The 19,857-nt window shown below is 42.0% G+C and overlaps 2 protein-coding genes across 2 annotated transcripts in view; one reads left to right on the top strand and one right to left on the bottom strand.

The window, feature by feature from the left end:
* atp2a2a (ATPase sarcoplasmic/endoplasmic reticulum Ca2+ transporting 2a) overlaps nt 1-10,044 on the top strand; it is a 29,885-nt gene extending 19,841 nt beyond the window's left edge. The window contains exons 12-20 of the mRNA XM_072681489.1: nt 25-144; nt 800-1,018; nt 1,529-1,864; nt 2,541-2,761; nt 3,251-3,453; nt 4,344-4,429; nt 4,658-4,791; nt 5,113-5,230; nt 5,851-10,044. Of these exons, the coding sequence (XP_072537590.1) occupies nt 25-144; nt 800-1,018; nt 1,529-1,864; nt 2,541-2,761; nt 3,251-3,453; nt 4,344-4,429; nt 4,658-4,791; nt 5,113-5,230; nt 5,851-6,126 (1,713 nt within the window). The 3' untranslated portion in view covers nt 6,127-10,044. The remainder of the gene's footprint in view (nt 1-24; nt 145-799; nt 1,019-1,528; nt 1,865-2,540; nt 2,762-3,250; nt 3,454-4,343; nt 4,430-4,657; nt 4,792-5,112; nt 5,231-5,850) is intronic.
* Nucleotides 10,045-11,312: 1,268 nt separating this feature from the next.
* On the bottom strand, nt 11,313-19,525 carry anapc7 (anaphase promoting complex subunit 7). Its single transcript, XM_072681488.1, has 11 exons — nt 19,326-19,525; nt 18,312-18,498; nt 17,667-17,786; nt 17,469-17,580; nt 16,833-16,986; nt 15,695-15,837; nt 15,425-15,542; nt 15,087-15,283; nt 13,758-13,982; nt 12,988-13,138; nt 11,313-12,333 (listed from the first exon to the last, which is right to left on the bottom strand). Exons 1-11 carry the CDS (start codon nt 19,424-19,426, stop codon nt 12,144-12,146), a joined length of 1,698 nt encoding a protein of 565 aa, XP_072537589.1. The 5' UTR covers nt 19,427-19,525; the 3' UTR covers nt 11,313-12,143.
* Between the last annotated feature and the right edge of the window lie 332 nt (nt 19,526-19,857).

Genomic DNA, 19,857 nt, shown 5'->3' with positions numbered 1-19,857 from the left:
TGTATCTATGTGTGTCCCTGTCAGGTGATAAAGCAGCTGATGAAGAAGGAGTTCACCCTGGAGTTCTCCCGGGACAGGAAGTCCATGTCTGTTTACTGCAGCCCCAGCAAGGGCAAGTCTACTTCCAGCAAGATGTTTGTCAAGGTGACCGAATACCATTCCGCAGTCTTCCTGTCTGTTCTCAGCCCAGTTCAGGAGTGTCAAACTTGTCACAGTTCTGCACAGTGGTCCCCAACCCTGGTCTTGGAGAACATCCTGCCCTGCACTTTTTAGTGCAACTAGTCTGTTAATTGACAGGCCCTTTCCAGGAGTTTTACATGGGTGCGTTACAGCAGAACACAATGTGCTGAACTGAGGCTACTCTAGAACCATTTTTTCTATTGGTCAGAAAAGCCTGATTGGCTCCTTTTGAATCCAAACCAGGGCTGGAGATCCTCATGCTTTACACATTTCTGTACTTTCCCCTCACTAAATTCAGCTCCTCAGCAGGCTGCTTGTTTGCTAGTTGCCTGTTAGTGTAGGGAAAATGCTACTCTGGATGGTCCTAGAATGGGGAAGACTTGACAGTATATTAATGTGACTCTGAGTGACTTCAGCAACTGGCCATAGTTCTTTTACATTCCAGACTGTTTGTGTGAGATATTCTTAAAAGACTGGTTAGACCAAAACTGGTAATCTCACTAATGATTAATACAGACTAGGGTTAATAGCCATCCGTTATCTTGAGCACTTCTGATAAGTCTGCCCTGCCCTAACTCTAACAAAGAAGACTCAAATTCTTACTGTGTGTGTTTTTCAGGGTGCTCCAGAGGGAGTGATCGATAGGTGTGCATACGTACGCGTGGGTGGCACTCGGGTGCCCATGTCCAGCGGCATCAAGGAGAAGATCATGTCCGTGATCAGAGAATATGGCACTGGACGGGACACTCTGCGATGCCTGGCTTTAGCGACCCACGACAACCCGCTCAAAAAGGAGGAGATGGTTTTGAGCGACACGGCCCGTTTCCAGGAGTACGAGGTATAAAGCCTTTGGTAGCTTGGTGACCGCTAATGACTAGGGATGTAAGAAAATGTCAGCATATCGAAGTGCTGTGATGGGTTTTGCAATACTGTCTCGATTCTTTAAAATGTGAAGATTATCAAGCACACAAGCAGAACCACTGTCTGCCATTAGTGTCGTACTCTGGTTTGTTGTCGGCAGATCCCAGGGTTCTGGCCACCTCAAAAGTTTGTTTTTTATAAGCATTTTCCTGACATTAATTAATTAAAGAAAATTGCGATGTATCAAATTTTGTGATGCGGTTTGAATCCCCTGCTTCAGGTCAGTACACAGCCCTACTTATTACAATGGCTCTGCAGTCCAACAGGCATCAGTATTTCATGTACTTTACACTAGTAAAAACGTTTACAGCCTCTACCATTGCACAGTTGGAAGCTTTACCCTTTTACATAGGTATGCTTTACCCATGACCTCGGAGCACACCACTAATCACAGCTATTTCGGCATTCTCTTCACTGCTCTGTCCAGTCTGACCTGACTTTCGTGGGCTGTGTGGGCATGTTGGACCCACCTAGGACTGAAGTGGCCGCCTCCATCAAGCTGTGTCGCCAGGCCGGCATCCGGGTCATCATGATCACGGGTGACAACAAGGGCACAGCCGTGGCCATCTGCAGACGCATCGGTATCTTCTCTGAAGACGACGACATCAACCACATGGCCTTCACAGGTCGTGAGTTTGATGACCTCTCCCCCCACTCCCAGCGTGAGGCAGTCGTGGCCGCCCGCTGCTTCGCCCGCGTTGAGCCCTCGCACAAGTCCAAGATCGTGGAGTTCCTTCAGGGCTTCGACGAGATCACTGCCATGGTAAAAATAACCCACGCTGCCTTATCACACATGTAGGACGTTTTAAGGTAAATGAACTTCCAAACTGAGGCCGAATGTTTGTGGACACTTCTAATGAATGCATTAAGATGCACCCATTGCTGACACAGATGTGCAGATGCAGGTGTACGCACACAGTTTGTCTAGTCCCTGTTGAGAAGTATTGCCAATAGAATAGGATAAACTTGATCAACATACACCTATTGGCAGCATGCCTAATGCCAGATTTGGACTAGAGGGGGAGGGCGGCACAGCTCACAGCATTGAGTCCACGGTGTTCGTTGGAATGATGTTCCATTCAAAATCTTTTGGATAAGTTGAGGAGGAGGAACCCCTAACCACTAGATTATAACCTAGCACTTCTGTGAATATTACAATTTAACAGTTGTCACTTTAATTAATTTCCTTAGTCCTCCTGGGCTGGCTTCCCAGACATGGATTAAGTCTGATGCTGTACAGTACAGCATTTTGAATGGAGAATATTTTTTCCTCCTCTTTAAAGGGAAAATACAGTGACTACACTTAATCCTGGTCCCAGAAATCTCTCATATATGCCCTCATATAACCTTCCTCTCCCATGTTGAGAACTAACTTGATGGCCAGGGAATGTAATTATAAGCATGTTGTATCATATCATTTCATTTCCCTCTGTTTTTAGACAGGAGATGGAGTGAACGATGCCCCTGCCCTGAAAAAGGCAGAGATTGGCATCGCTATGGGCTCTGGCACTGCTGTGGCCAAGACAGCCTCGGAAATGGTCCTTGCTGACGACAACTTTTCATCCATTGTGGCCGCTGTTGAGGAAGGACGCGCCATTTACAACAACATGAAACAGTTCATCCGCTACCTCATCTCCTCCAACGTGGGAGAGGTCGTCTGGTTAGTGTCTAATGAGTTTCCTTTCCTGGCAAATCGGTCAGTCAAGCTGTTATAAAATGTTAAACACCAAAATGGTCATTTAAAAAGTAGGTAACCATGTGTTAATTAGTAGTACATGTCTACTAATTAAACTATTTGTTGAAACGCTGTTTATTTTCGTTCTCTGCACTTGTTCTTTATTCAGAATAACCTGGTAAATAAAATTGTACCCTGTGATGTATGGTATAATTGGTTACAAATGGTTTTTTGGTCATAAACATTTTCTAGAGCAGTGTTTTACCAATCTCTGCCTTGCTCCTGAAGGGCAGTCTTCCTGCAGACTTTATCTCTATCCCTGACTTCCATCTTGAAGTCTTGTCTGTGATTCTGTGTGTTTAATTTAAACAGTGGTCACCAACCCTCCTCCTTACATTTAAGACAATGCCATTATCAAGATCACATGACTGACTAATTAATGGTTGTTTTCTTCTCCTCCTTTCTGTACTCCAGCATCTTCCTGACAGCAGCACTGGGTTTCCCTGAAGCTCTTATCCCAGTGCAGCTGCTGTGGGTCAACCTTGTGACGGACGGCCTGCCCGCCACTGCCCTGGGCTTCAACCCCCCTGACCTAGATATCATGAACAAGCCCCCCCGCAATGCCAAGGAGCCCCTGATCTCTGGCTGGCTGTTTTTCAGATACCTGGCCATTGGCTGTAAGTCTCTATAACTGTACAGAGAGAACTGTTGACATGGTTGATTTGTGTTTGGCAAAAACTCAAATTCCACAGCGTTTGGGATAAGGGACAAATTGTGACCTGTTGGGTATTTTGAAGTTTGCTTCTTTGGTTTCATGCTATAGCTACAATGCTAATGTAGCTAGAAAGTACTGGAAGCTAATACACTCTGTTTCCTGTACAATTGCCATCATGTCAACAGTATGACTACTTAGCAACTTCATGTAGTTTGAGGAGGGGGGTCTGGATTTTAATATTTTTTATGATTTCTGACATTTTACTTTACTTTTATTTTGTCTTTTATATAAATTAACTGAGTGGGTAGTGATTTTAAAGCCGGTCAGGTATCAGCTGTTTAAAGCCTGATCCAATTTTTTTTTTACTCCTTTTTGTACCAGTGTTTTAGCAGTTCTAGCAGAGCACCCTCTAAATGTGTTATAGATAATAAAATCACAAAATGTTTTATTGATTAAAATGCTTAATTTCTCAGCAAAGTACATTGAATCAGTAAAGTATCAGGAATGCTAGTCTGTGTTATAAAATGTTAAACACCAAAATGGTCATTTAAAAAGTAGGTAACCAATGTGTGTTAATTAGTAGTACATGGCTTGTCTACTAATTACACTATTTGTTGAAACGCATGGATCAGATTGGTATTGGTATCAGCCAGTATTTAGAAGCTGAAGTTTCATAAGACCATTTTGATACAAAACTCAGTATCTGGTGTTTTTCATTGTAGTATGTAGACTGAGGGGGGAGGGCTTCTTTAGGATTGCACTAAAGTCAGGTTTTCCCTAAGCGTGGAATTGAGAGCCACTGATGTAGAGAATTGTAGGTGGTAATTGCAGTGTGTCTGTGCTGTCTTCCAGGCTACGTGGGTGCTGCTACAGTGGGTGCCGCAGCCTGGTGGTTCACTGTGGCTGAGGATGGACCTCAGATCACCCTCTACCAGCTGGTAAGTGCTCTTATGTGAATGCTGAGTGATGACTGATTCTGGGATTTAGAGTGGAGGACATCTCACTGGCTGGTTTCCCAGCTCAGCACAGTACAGTACATCCATTTGAGGTTTAGTGACCTCTTTACTTAGTTCAGCTTCTCAAGTGTGGATTTTTCTTTGTTTATTTGAGTTTAACAGCCATTTCCTCTCCCTGTGTGATGTCTCTACTCTCACTCTCTCTCTCAGAGCCACTTCCTGCAGTGTGCTCCTGATAATCCTGAATTTCAGGATCTGGAGTGTCACGTGTTCGAGTCCCCGTACCCCATGACCATGGCTCTGTCTGTACTTGTCACCATCGAAATGTGCAATGCTCTTAACAGGTCTGTACCACTGGGAATTATCTGGAAATCTAAACCACACTAGATGGGTGGGGGGTAATTTAGTTGGTTAGCTAAAAATAAGTTAAAGAAATCCTAGGTTAGCTTCATGAATTTGCCTTATCCTTCTGCAGAACTGTGATGTCCACACCTCGGTGGGAATCAAACCATGACTTTTATGTACCATTACACCACCATTTATTAGCCCATACTAAAGTCAAATTTGCATATAAATCGGACACAATTACCCCACCCCCACCCCCCAAAAAAATATATATATATATCTATATGTATCATTAACCTTCTCTCTGACTCTCTGTCCAGCCTCTCTGAGAACCAGTCTCTGCTGCGGATGCCCCCGTGGGAGAATGTGTGGCTGTTGGGAGCCATTTGCCTCTCAATGTCCCTGCACTTCCTCATCCTCTACGTGGAGCCGCTGCCGGTAAGACTTCCGAGCGGAGAAAAAGCAGGCCACTCTGGAGATCCACAGCTTGGCAGTTTATAGTCGAGATGGAGCCAAGAATAGGATTTCAACTTGACATCATCTTATATTATAAGACTCATGGAATTATAGTGACAATCTGAGGGAGGGGGGGAGAAGAAAAATTATGAAAGGGGAAAAATCCTTGTTTGGAGCACTTTCCCCAGCATTGCACCAGTCTGCCCATTTTTTCTTAGGCTATTAGTGTTCTCATATGTCCTAGTAAATCCTAGAGATTTAGTTTCCTAGAAAATGAAATTCCTGCAATGTATTTACAGATGTATTTATTTTTATCTCATGGAAGAGTTTGATGGATGCATGAATATTTGAGTATTTAATAACTATGCTTGTTGTATGAAAGTCAAGGAAAACTTTCTGGAAAGTCCTGAAAAAAATATTTTCCTAAAGAGTGGGAATATTTTAAGACTAGGGTTTTCACCTGATATCATGTAATATAAGAGATGAAATTTAAAAGGGGGGTAAAAGAAAATTCCTTTTATGAATGGGGGTTTTAGCTTGAGAAATCTAAACCTTGAGAGTTTTGGGACAGTCACATTGCCCTCTTCCCTTTATCCTCCCAGGTCATTTTCCAGATCACTCCTCTGAACGTGACTCAGTGGCTGATGGTGCTGAAAATCTCTCTGCCAGTCATCCTGATGGACGAGCTGCTCAAGTTTGTGGCACGAAACTACCTGGAGCCGGGTAAAGACCTAGAGCCGGAGCCCCGGCAGGGAGGCTGCTCCCTCTCTGCATGCGCCCAGGGCATCTCCTGGCCCTTTGTAGCCATCTCACTCCCCCTGGTGGTGTGGCTGTACAGCACAGACACTAACATGAGCAGCCTGCTCTGGTCCTCCTGACTGCCTGACTGATCCAAGACCTGCAGTGACGCTAACAAGCACCGGTCCAAAAAAACCCATTAACCAGGAAACACATTAACCAAGTCAATGTTTGCACAAACATCCACAAACTGTATGCTTTGGGTTTCTTTTTTAATGTATACTTGGCTCTGAGTGATCTACCATTATTCCTGTTTTTAATCATTCCGTTTTAAAGCACACTTAACACATTTGGTTTGTTTTTGTTACATATACATATAAAGGCTTTTGTTCTCAGCTGCCCTCGTTATCCTTTGTTATATGGACAGAAATATTGGGATGTTACGCCTACCCATTCTAAATCCATAGGCATTAATATAGAGCTGATATGGAAAGAACCCCATAGCATTATCCCTCCTCCACCAAACCTTGACTGCACTGTACCAACTGTAGACAGGTAACATTCTCCTGGCGTTCGTCAAATTCAGACTCCATCAGACGGCCAGATAGATAATCCTGCTTAATCACTCCACGTAACATGTTTCCACTGCTCCAGAGTTTTGTTTGTTGATTTAAGAGGTGTGTCCCAATACTTTTGTCAATATAGTGTAATTTAATTAGAGTTGTGAACATTGTAGGAAAAGCGGGCCTTTTAAGCTGGGAATGCCGGATAAGATTCTGTCCTTCCCATTCAGATTAAATGTTTTTGTTCCTTTTCGTTGAACCATTAATTTATGGTATTCTGTTTTGTTTGATTTTTTTCTTAAACGATTAATTCCTTCTGCAGTTTGCAGAATTCAGCTACCTCATGTTTAATTGACTAATTTTAATCCCTGTGGAAGACCATCCTGGCTGTACTTTTAAAGCTTTGAAAACCCACCAGCTCTGTTAACATGTGTATTTACAACCCTAAAGATGAGCAGTACACATTTATTTGATCATATTCAGGGAGTATGTATACTTCCACTTTTTTATTTTCATTTATTTATTTATTTTTTTGTTTGTTTTTGAGTTGCTTTAAAAGCTTATCTGCGGTTGTAGAAAGTGACCGTGTGAGACCTATAGCTAAGCAATGGTGCGTGTGGTGTGGTAGTGTGTGTTAACTATGTGAGTGAGCATAAATCTTAGTACTCAAGTGAATAAATTCAGCACAGACGTCCCTGGTTTTAAAGGAGTTTTAGAGGTAAGGATTCTGGCGTTCCTGCCATTAGAAGGGCCTGCTGGTTGCAGGCCTGTGTAAATGTGTGTGTAAATAGCACATGGTGGAGTCAGACTCTAACAGATCTTCCCTATTTTTTTAATCGTAACTGTACTTGATGAGTGGTTTTTGTGTTTAATCAGGAGAACTTGGTGAGCATGTTTCACTCAAAACTGGTCTTAAAATATTAATAAATGCATTCCCTCCATCGCTCGGCTCGGAGAGTGAGAACCCGACTGTAACCTTCTGCTGTAACCTCACCTCCTCATGAGTACTACTGTAAAGGCCAGCTCCACTGATCGGTCGACATTTCTGTGCAATTAAAATCATTGGTGTGAGATGATGTTCTACAGAGGTTGAAGAATTGTTACAGTGGTGGTGAGTGGCACCAGATCCGCAGCGTTTAATTGGCCATCAAGACGTCCTCTAGATAGAACATCCCAAAGCTGTTACACAAAATAGGACGAAATGTAAGGTTCTTTTAGGTGCTATTTTGTCTCCTACCATGTACAGACTGCTGCAGAAGTTGTTTTAGATGGTAAATAAAGTGCCCTCATTTGATCAGTCTCGCACAAAACCTTGGAGTTGTTCTTTACATTGAATTTCATGATGACTGGACCAAAAGAAGAGTTCTTAAATAACTTCGAATAAAATCTTTTGACGTTGACCTCCAAGGTTTTGACAGACTTTTACAGTGAAGATGGATTGTTTGAGTGGTCTAAATGTTGGTTCCTATCTCCACCACTGTAGCAGACTCTGCAATAAATCTCTAATGAATAATATCACATAAACCAGAACGCTCTAATGGCTGTTTTACTTCTTAGCAGTGTGTAGAAACTGAAAGATCAGTAGATTGAGCCTTTAATGCAGGGTTGTTTGGTTATTTGCATTTGTTGCCTTGGAATGATTTATTTGTCATTGTCTAATGCCTGGGCCGTCAACCTGCAAAGCTGGAGGGTGGACAAACTGTCCTTCTTTGCCTCTGAACCAAAAGACTTAATAATAATAATAAAATAGCTTCTTATTGTAACAAAATTGATTATTTTAAACGTTCTGAGGTGTTCTGATTAAATGGATCACTTAAAAGTGTTCAAATGTGAAATTCCAAAATAAAATGCTAAATTTAATCATTGATTTGGTTTTAATTGCTGAAATCTTTCTCTGATCACAAATTTGATCTGGTGCCCCTCCAGCTTCTGCAGGTTGAGCTCCCTGGTTTTATTCACTTAAAGCCTTTCATGTACTGTGAGGTGTTTTGTGGGCTGGTGGACTATGTGGGGCTGGTTGTGGGGAGCTGAACTCCTTCCTTCTGCTAAACTGTGGTGCTGGAAAATGACTAGAAAGGGTTTATTTTTGCCCCATTTCAATGCCTAAGATTGTTCATTCTTTAAGTTTTAATTACTACACTTTTGCCTTCCTGGAGTCATATTCATAAGCGCTTTCTTAAGATGAACATGAATACGTTCATAAGTGTTCTTGTTCTTGATTCTCTTAAATGTTCTTAATGTTTTCTAGAGACTCTAGAGAGTTTTGCCGTTTATCGTGAGGCGCGTTTTGTAATTTTCTGTTAAGTCAGAGAACAGATAAATGGAGAAAAACAGCTTTCAAATAACTAAGCATAAATAATTCACTAAACACGATACTAAAACAAACTGTGGCAAAAACCGGCAACAGGAAAACCAAAAAAACATCCTCCAAAATATAACAGGAATGAGCTTAAAAAGCTGTTATTATAAATTCTACAGAAACCAACAGTCCTTTAAAACAATCTCCACTTTAGAAATAAGGTCTAATTTATCAGGATTCAGTCATTCAGCTATTTAAACTGATCAGCTTAGAGACAGACCTTTTGACCTCTTACAGTCTAAGACCAGTATGAGGCCGTCAGTAAGGTTAAGCTATTATTTAGCACCATAAATCTATTTTTCTTAAGAATAACTATTCTTAAAATTATAGTAAAAACTAAGTAAAGAGGAGTTCTTTCTTAAGACACTTTTATGAATCTGTCTCCTGGTCATTTGCTTAAGCATTTGTTACAAACAGCCTTTTTATTTATATATTTATTCATTTACTTATTTTACATCTTTCTTTATTTCTCTCTCTCTCCCTTTCTCTCTCCTCAGCACGGGTGATCTGAGCCTGGCTCTTGGTAACCCTCTGCAGAAGCTGTAAAAGGTTTCAGTAGTTTAGTGCGTGTGTTTTAAGCAGTGCCACATCATCCAAGACCTGCATGCCAACTGTGCTACAGAGAAAATAAGATGTATAATAATTAGTTTAGAAAGGTACTCAGCGTTTTGTTCATTAGGAGTGAATAATGAAGGCCGTTTTGGAGACTTCACTGATAGAAATGGAGATTTTCAGGGGATTTAATACAAAGGGAGTGAGATCTTCGTGGTGCATGCCCTTAAAGGTACTCTGAGACATTTGTTCTGGTAAGACTCGAAGCTTTTTGTATAGCACAGCAACACTTAATTTATATATAGATAGATAGATAGAAGAAATACCAGACGGCGTTAGTGACCGGCACCAGCTTCTCCTCCTTTTTCCCAATGGAAGTCCTGTGAGATGTGTAAAATCAGCAAAATCTCTCCTGATTCTGAGAATTATTGCTTTGCACAGTGATGTGCGTCCTGTTTTAGAGCAGATGAGTTTCAGCATAGAGGAGTATGACAAACAGCCAGCCAGTCGTTCTTACAGTTCCTATGATGACTGATGGCAAGACACTGCCCCAGCAGTGTTGACTATTGTAATTATCACAATGACTTACGGTCAATAAAGTGACAGTAAAAGAGTGTGTTGGTGTTTTATTGTTTGATCAAACACTGATGTGTGTAGTTTTATATTATATGGTGTAATCTTGATGATGACCATGACTGTCAAATATGCAAAAACACTGATCAGCCATAACATTTACACAACTGACAGGTGGCTAATGGCTTCTGTCAGGAAAGAAAGGGGGAAATGGGAAAGCGGGGACTGGGGGAAATCTGAGCCACTTTCGCAAGGGTGGCTGAATCACTGTCAGGGCGTTTACAAAACATCAGGCAGGTCTTGTGGAGGTTCTCCTGGTACTCAGTGGTGCTCAGTACTGTTGTGAACTTGTGTTCTTGCAGCTGGAGAGGAAAGACACAGGAGACCAGATGAAGGCAAGATGCATCTCAGATCCATTATTGTGCCACTCAGCCTGAAGGAAGCTAGTTTCACCCAGGTCTTTATAGAAGGTTTTCGACCTGAGGCAAGGAGGGCTAGAAACCGGAGTGTCTTCATTAAACAGATGGCCATCCGTTATGACCCTGAAGCTACTGACCCTTAACTTCAGACCATCTCAGGAGGGGCCAGAACATCTGCATTCCCAGTCAATGGTTGTCTGCTAGATGCTCCACCTGGTCACCATCATACTACATAATACTACATTTTGGAAGCATGTAAACAAATGTACCATAAAATAAGAGAATACTTTCCTTCAGTACCTCCAGACAGTGCTCCAGCAGAGGGCAACTGGTGAACTGGCGAAGAGTCATGGGCACCTTAGGCTCATTGACAGACTCCATGAAGGCCCCATCTCACAACTGAAGGGATCACAGGACACCTTCAGAGGTCAAATGGTCACATTGTGGCAGTAGACGGGAGCCTATGTTATGGTGTTATTGGTGTATTTCCTCAATTTTAGATTTTTTGCTTTTTGACCCAAGTTGGAACTGGAAGTTGTGTACATTGCGTCAAAATTTGATGAGGAACGGACCAATAGAAATGCTCCAAATTTAATCGGAATAAAGCTTTTGACCATAAACTTCCACTAAAATGTTCCCTCTCCTGTAAAGCTGGCATTTTGGAGATACAAGGTTTTAGCATGACCGTAACGATCTGCATGGAAAACCATATCTATGCATATTGTGGTGCAATTCATCCCAATAATCATTAATACTGTTTTACTGACCAGCCTTTGTGATGCATTTTGATGGGGACCTTTCTGAAATAAAATAAATAAATAAACTAAATAAATAAAGCAATAAAAAGGACAGGCACTCAGTTACTAAAGCATCGGTCATGATTTTTATTTCTTAACATTCAAAAATAGTATTATTCACAGCTCACAATACCATACAATGTTAAACATTAGAATAAATGTAAAAAATAAGCAACACCACAAAGAGGAGGAGCACCTCAGGCTATGCGAGTTGAAATATGTGAAGTCTGGCCTGGATCTGCTTCCAAAGAGCAAATCCTTTTAGACAGCTCAGTTTGTTCTTCTACTGAGTCCTTAAGAAGTTCTCAGGAAGAGGCTGCTTCCGCGACTTCTACAAGGCCAAGAACAACAATTCTAGCAATGTTAAGATCATGTTAATGAAGTTCAGTAAAAACATGGTCTGATAGAGAGACACCTCTTCAAACCACCCAGAGAAAATAACAGGGGCATACAAGCATCAAGCACTTTGTGAAGTGCACCAGCAGGTGGCAGCACTGCACACATACACACTTCCATCGAGACAGAAGTGAAAGTGCTTCTACAGAAATTTGCCAGCACTCATCATAAAGGCTGCTTTTTATGACCCTGTGCCATCACCCACAGCTGTATCTTCCATGTTCAGGCATGGTCGTCAGTCTTTAAACTTCAGAAAAGAAGTTCTCTCTGCTTGTGCCTGCTTGGCCACATCTCCCAGCCAGCAGGAGGCGCTGCACCAGTTTATTATGTAGGCAGGATCCCTACATTGTCTCATATTTCTCAAGAGTAACAGTGCTGATCTACAGTCAGTTAAGGCAGTTATATCCTGCTGCATAATGGTACGAGAGAGCCAGCAGGGAGCTGCTCCTAGATCAGCCTTGGTACTCTGAGGTGTTCCAACACTGCTGGAAGTAAAGGTCACTGCATGCCAAACCACTGCTCCTGGTCAGCCCACTGCGCTGCCTCACTGTCACTGCCCTCCAGGTCTCCCTCCTCTCCGCTGCCCTCCATGTCATCTCCGTCCAGCTCCACCGTGGCATCTGTGGGACTTTCTTCTTTTTCCATCTTCTGCATGCCCTCTAAAGACTTCTGGTCGTTTGGATCCAGACTGGGGGAGAAGGAAATGCCACTGTTACTAGTCTGTGTTAGTTATTTGTCTGTTTTAAACATGAACAAGAAATGCCTGAACTTTATACTCCACCAGAGGGCAGTCTAGAACATGTTTCTTATAAATTAAATGTTTGTGGACATCCCTTCTAGTAAATGTTTTCAGCTGCACTCATTGCTGACACAGATGTGCAAATGCACAACCACAGCTTGTACCTATTGGCACCATGCTGCCTAATACCAGGTGTGGGCTTGAGGGGTATAAAGCCCCAGCATTGAGGTGTGGAGCAGCGGAATTGTGTTTGCTGGAATAATGGATGCTGCTCCATGCAATACTTTTGGGACGAGTTGGTGAGTTTGGGACGAGGAGGGGTGGTAATCCACTCACATCCTGGCTTCACTAATGCTGTTGTTGCTGAATACATTATGCCATTATGGTGTGGTAGTTCATACATAAAGACTACGAGCAACAGAAGAGGTTTGCACCTCAGTGAAGGTGGAGTTAAGAACAGCTAGCGGCCGTTTAAAATCAACTGAATCAGAAACCCTAGAACATGTTCCTTCAGTAGTGATACATTTCTTCTAGAAACATTAAGGAGTGTCTCTGAATTTTAAATTAGTCTAAGGAGGGTCTAGCAAAGGTGGATGGGGTTACCTCAAAGCTATGCTGTACTGGTCCATGGCCTCCTGATAATCGTTAACGGCTACTAGAAAATCTCCCAGCATCCGATGGAGCATGCAGTCACTTTGATTAGCCAGTGTGTTTCGCAGAAGGGCTATACCCTCTTCATATTTCTGCTCTCGACCTGAAAAGCACAAACGTCATGATTAGTGAAATTAGACAATTATGGAGATAAAAGACCAGGAGGAGCAAATACATATTTATAGCAAAAGGTGCCGACAGCTGTGTACATAATTTTTCAAGATTATGTGATTATGATTAAGATTCTTTTCGAACAACTACATAGACTGGGGCTTAGGGCTGAAAGATGGCTTTAGACGAGCTGCAATTTTGACTAAAGCCTACCAATCCTACAAGAAGCAACCCACCCATGGTGTCGTGTACATGATTACACAACTACAGACTGGTAGCCACAGCTTAAATAAATAAATAAATAAAAATAGGTCAATTACACACACTATATATTCAAAGGTTTGTGGAAACCCCTTCTAATGAATGCATTCGGATGTGCAATTTCACACACCCAGCTTGTCTAGTCCCTCTAAAGATGTACCATCAATAGAATAGGACTCTCTGGAGCAGGTAAACATGAAGCTATTGGCACCATGCTTAATGCCAGGCACTTGCTAGAGGGGTATTGTATGAAGTGATGAGGCAAGTCTCACTCTCCGAGGCTACTAACTATGATTGAGTACATTTCCTCTCAGCCCTGAGAAGTGTCACATAAGAAGTTAGTCACATACTGAGGAGTTCTGCTTTCTTCACCACAGCCTTGATGTAATCAGGCCGCTGGGCGAGGGCTTTGTCCAGCAGCGTTTTGGCCTTCTCTTGAGTCATGGGATCCTCTAGACACACCGTGGCCAGAATGGTAAGAGTTTGGGCATTGGCTCCAAGGGTTTTGTAGATGTTGTTGGCCATCCCCATTGCCTCACGGATACCGTTAGATGCCAGGTAACAGTCAATAAGCCCTTTAATAAGAACAAAGGGGAACTCAGTCAGTCACATTAGATCAGAATCAAAAATACTCAAAATAAACTTTTTTTTATATGAATGGAGAATTAGATAGAGCATTAGATTAATTAGATGGAGAAGGTCACAATATATATTTAGCGCCGTTTAAAATGACCATAGAAAAGCATGTACAGTACATCACCACTCAAAGCGAAGCCAGCAGAGGGTGGCTGGTTGCAGTTTGATGCATAGCTCCAACCATGTCCATATGTTTCAGTCACATATTTCTCCACTAAACAGTTTTCCAATCTCCAGTGTCTATTTCCAACAGTCAGTCGTCCCTGTGCTGATATTGGCCCATTTTTATTTCCTCCCAAAAATCTGTTTTTAACCCCTTATTCTGCTTTATTGTATGAAGGTGGGGTTACATGCTGTCCACTACATTGAGTTGCTGTCAGCTGTAAACTGGCTAGTTAATCATACTGTTATTTGTGTGGCATTGTGCTGTTGGTCGTGTTAAAAGAGCCAGGCAGCAAGCCTATTAGTGTAAAACAGCCAATGTGATCTAATTAGTTGTTTGTCAGCCAGCTAGCATAAGCGTAGTTAGACGTGCTGGGCTCAGTATTATTTGTACTCCGCCAACAATCTTTTTTCTTTTTGATCCGTACAGAGTCTTTTAATCGTCACCAGTGTGTGCTGACTCTCTCACAGCAGCTCAGGAGGGCTAAACTGGAACGTAGTAGCTTTGGTTCATCTCAGTGGCAAATAGAGCTGAGCTCTGGTGCTGTATTTAGATGGAAATGTAAACTGTTTACATGAACGACACTTTTACTGTTGAAGTGTTACATTTACTATACAAACTGGTACTGGTAATTTACCGGTATCCAGGAGAAAATCTCTAGACTTTGCGTCTAGTCTTTTAGGCTGCGCTGTAAACTCAATGAAGAGTAATCTGGGAGAGGGGTGCAAGTCTACCAACTGAGTAGGCGTGTCTGGCTCCACCTCTAGTAAAAAATTTAGCATGGCAGAAAATTTTGGCTTCATTTCCATAACTTTTATCAACTGTTATTTTTCTTTTTTTACTTTGTTGGTATATTTAGTATCTTGTAACAACTCCGAACCTTCGTAACAGTCCAGTCGGCAGGGTGCCAGTCTCATGGCCTCTCTAAAGTGAATGATGGCCTCCTGCACTCGACCCATGTTGCGCAGTGCTGCCCCCTTCAGGAGGAGTGCCTGCACGCTGTTGCTGTTCAGCTGGATAGCCTTGGCCCCCAAGTACAGCGCACGAGAGTAGCGCTTACTATAGAAACTGTGGCACCTAGAAGAGCAAAAGGGACACTGGGAGGTACTTAAAGAGGCATGGAGCTTGGATACACCTTGAAAACCAAGCAGCAATTTAAAATTCTTGTTTATCAGCAGAAAACAGCAGAGTTTGAGGAGAACCCTTCATCCATCTCACCCCGATATCACCCAGGGTTCAGCATGCTGATCAGAAATGTTGAAGAGTCGACCTCCCAGAACCTCCACATCCTCCAGATGGCCTTCTCGAGCCATAAGGTAGCCATACACATCCATACCTAACATCCAGTACAGCGTATAAAATTACATTTCTATCAACTATAGCTCGCTGACAGAATTTTACAATGACATTATATGAATCTGGAAGTTCCTCTTTATGTTGTATTAAAATTTTAAAAGAAACAGAAACAATCCAAAATGACGTGTGTACCTTTGATCAGATACGGGTCAAGCATCTGTGCCTGCTCAAATTTCAGGATGGCGTTTTTGGTGTCACCAGCTCTGAAGTAAACATCTGCTAGGCTCACCAACAGATCCACATTATCTCTGAGGAGAGATTTCTTCTCTAGGGAGCTTTAAAAAATAATTATAATAAAATGAATGAATGAATGAATTAATTATAATAATATTAATAACATTAATAATAAAGGGTCATTTGCATTAAAAAACATCCAGCCACTAAATTAAGAAAGCCTCAGGTATCACATGAACCTTAAACAATTTGGCCTGAAAACAATTAACTTTACACACTGTACCAACAGAGATGTTTTTTGGAGGGTTTTTTCTTGTCACTCAAGCACACGTACATCCAACATAAAACTAAAGCTGGGCAATACAGTAAAAATACTATATCACGATATTTAAGGACATTTGATGATGCACAATATTTATCGTGATACATGTAATCAAAGACAAAAAACAAAAACACAAAAAAAAAAAACATAGCTACAGATTATTATAAACTACTCTGCAGATACTCTCCCGTACTGAATACAGTGCTTTTTACTCATCTAACTTCATCTAATTATACTAGTCTAATTACACTGTTTGTAATGAAACCTGCAGTTGATCAGTGTTTAAAGCACTACAGTATCCTTGATATGCTTGGAAGTATATTGTGTTATGACAATAGCTAAACTGATCACAATACGACAGAATATCATCATATTGTCCAGCTCTGCTTAACCTTTCTAGGGTCTTAATATTTTTCAGTAAAAATAGCCTCTCAATTTCCAGGTTTTTCAGATTTTCCAGGAGGTGTGGGAAGCCTGTCTACACACTCCCATGATAATGTAAAACAGTCAAAACCTTTCTTGATTCACTAGTGACCATACACAGTTACCAGAGTAAAGAGAGATTTGTTATTTTGAATGTTTAAGTGTATTTAAATCATTTATGTTTTGGGTTGAATTTTTTTTGGCTTTATTCTGCTCATCTCTTAATTTTTCAGTTTATTTTAGAGCAGTAGTTCCCAACCCTGGCACTGACTTGACCTGACCTCTGGGTATATTTGACAAAACTGAAGCAAAGGGAGAAATAATGTGAAGGTAGACTTATGTACATCTCACCAGATTGTATTGATAGCTCTGTGATTGTCTCCACCATGGATGAAGGCGTAGGCTTTGATCCAGACAGAGAGCCAGTCCAGATTAGGGATGCTCTGAATCACATCCATGGTCATAGAGGCCACCTCGGCTCCCTTCACAGACAGAGACAGCAGCCCTGCAAGCCATCACAAACATCTTAGCTAACACTTATTCAACTGCACCTGCTTAGAGATTAAGAGAAGGAGTACAACATTATCGGTGCTTTAGAAATAACTGTCTGGTACCAAGGGGACCAGAAGGTCAGCGTGATGAGAAGTAATGTAAAGTATGTAAAGTTATGTAAAGTTTATCAGGACTAAAATGTCTGGTCTGTTTTTTAATGATAATTTAATGATGAATGAATCTGTTCAGCTTCTGATAAACAAATACATAAAATAATAATGTAAATTCTACTATCTATGAGCAACCTCTCTGTTTAAAATGTGAAATCTGGTTTTACATTTCCAAAGAGGGGGACCACAGGGGGACTCAGGGACCACAAACAATAACTGCAACTAAATTCATATGAGAATGACGGTCCCTAATCATAGCAGTCCTCTGCTCCAGTAGGAAATCACTTGTTGCTTTGGCACATGCTACAAGCTTATTGTTACCCACCAATAATGGCATCAAGTGCCAGGGGACACTGCCGCAGAACTTCCTTGTAGCTTGTGACTGCTGACCGTTCCTGACCTGCCTTCCGGTAGAGATTCGCCAGCATCATGTTGATCTGTTGCAATCACAGACACACGTTTACAACATTAGCTGTTACTACAGAAAGAATGAACCAGAGGTTAAAAAGAAAGGGGAAGACACCTTGGGGGTCCTCTGCCTTGAGGGAATCCCATCCAATACGGAGATTGCATCTTTGTCCAGCTTCAGAATTGTGTAGCACTCCGCAATCTTATACTTCACTTCAATCTCTGAGGGCAAATTCTGTGAGAAAAATAAAATAAAAAAAAGGAGTTGGTGAGCGGACCCGGATACATACAGAGCCAGTTCCACATAATTAAGCTCGGTTTTGAGAGACTTACTATTCATGTTTTCATATGTTTTTAAATCATTCCTGTTTTGGGTTGAATTTTCTTTGGTCCTGTGCTGGAATGCCTCAAGTCTCATCTCTCAATTTCCAGTTAATGTTAGAGCAGTAGTTCCCAACCTTGACACTGACCTGACCCCTGTCCAGCGGTGTTCTGCTCTAAGACTGTACCTTCAACTCCGTAAGGACTGGTTATTTAGTGTTGAGAGCAGGACCGGTCCCTCAGGACCAGGGCTGGGTACCACTATTTTAAAGCAAATGCTGGATATACCAAGAAGTTCCCAGGCGTTCCTACAGGGAAGTACTTGATTGTACTTATATTGCTTTCACCCGTTTTAATGTTATAAAGTCGACAACACACTCACTTAAGTGTGACATTGCAGATATGTCCATTATTGTCTTCTGAGAGAGGGCTACCTTACCTGAGTCTGCACTGAGGACGAGCCACCGGTGCTGGACGGTCTCACTTTGGAGGCTTTGCTCAGTACCTTCTTCTGCTGCAGAGCCATGTTGTACTTGCAAGCAGCGTTTCTGTACTCCTTATCATGGAAGATGGCATCAGCATGATAGACCAGGAGCTGGTACTTCTGGGCTGGGGAAAAGAGCTCCCTGTCGGAAAGAGAGGATTATATTACATTACATTAACCTTACATAAACTTCTCTAACATACTAAACTGCTACATGGGCAAAAGTTTTAAGACTCTCGCCCATTCAGTTTGATCCTGCTTTCAGGATGCTGGATGATCGCCACCCCACCTTATCCCAAAAGAACTAGATGGAGCACCAACCACCATTCCTCTGCTCCACAGATCAATGCTGGGGGGACTTTATAGCTACCCCTCTATCCCACACCTGGCTTTAGGCAGTATGGTGCCCATATGTCCATGGTTTTCCTCTCCTGAGTGTCTTATTCTATTGAGAGAGATAGACCAGACAGGCTGTGTGTGTGCATTTGCACATCTGTGTCAGAAAGGTGCTTAAAGTTAAATGTGAAATGAATCAGAATGCGTGTCCACCCCCTGTAATACCCTTCATGTGTCCCAATACTTTTGTCCATACAGTGTAATTAGCTAGCCATGCCTCTTCCAGCATTACTGCAGCCTCAGTGCGTTAGCTAGCAAGCAAGCTAGCGTGTTCGTGTTGATCATGAGAGCTTGCAAACCACGTTACTTTTAAAAGGGAGTATTTTTAAAAAGTAGAGCTATATATATTTTAAAATGCAGGCCAAGCTCGCTCCCTAGCTGGCTGGGCTAACCGCAGCTGGCTAACCGCAGCTGGCTCGCTGAACGTGCCTGCAGCTGAACCTGGGCTCAGACACGGTGCTCAGCGGGGCTGTGAGGCACAGCCGGGGTTGAAGGGCTGCAGGGCCGGGCTGCAGGGTCGGGCTGGGCCGTGTGGGGAACTTTAATCTGAAGCTAAGTTGACTTGTAACTCACGGGTTGTTGGTGCTCATGGTCAGGAGCAGGCTGCTCAGGATCCGGACGTTGGAGTGAAGCCCCGCGGCCGCCATGTCCCGCACATAATCAATCACACTCATGTTCACCTGATTAACTCAACCGACCGATAAACGCACAGAAATGAGGAGTGTTTTAAAACACCAGCGCTGAGACACAAGGCGCAGGATGCAGCGACATAAATTGGGAACAATTTCAAAATGGAAGGGAAATCATATTTACGTGTCAAAATAAAAGTCCCTTACTTTTATTTTGTAGACTGTACAGCGGAACAGCCCGGCTCCCAGGCGGAAACCATGATGCTGTTATCCAGGCTCCAATTAGAAGTCCTGCCCAATGTTTTTATTTTATTTTATTAGTGTTACATTATTTGTCCTGTTATAATAAAATATATATAATATATATAAGATATATATGAAGTTATATGAGATAATTTGAGCTGTATGGATTCTAAAGATTTCTCAATAATTCAAATAATTCATAAATCAACTTGAGATCACACGAAAAACAATTT

The sequence above is a fragment of the Salminus brasiliensis genome, chromosome 6, assembly GCF_030463535.1.
Source record: "Salminus brasiliensis chromosome 6, fSalBra1.hap2, whole genome shotgun sequence".
Classification (NCBI taxonomy): Eukaryota; Metazoa; Chordata; class Actinopteri; order Characiformes; family Bryconidae; genus Salminus; species Salminus brasiliensis.
This window is presented reverse-complemented; position numbering and strand designations above follow the sequence as displayed.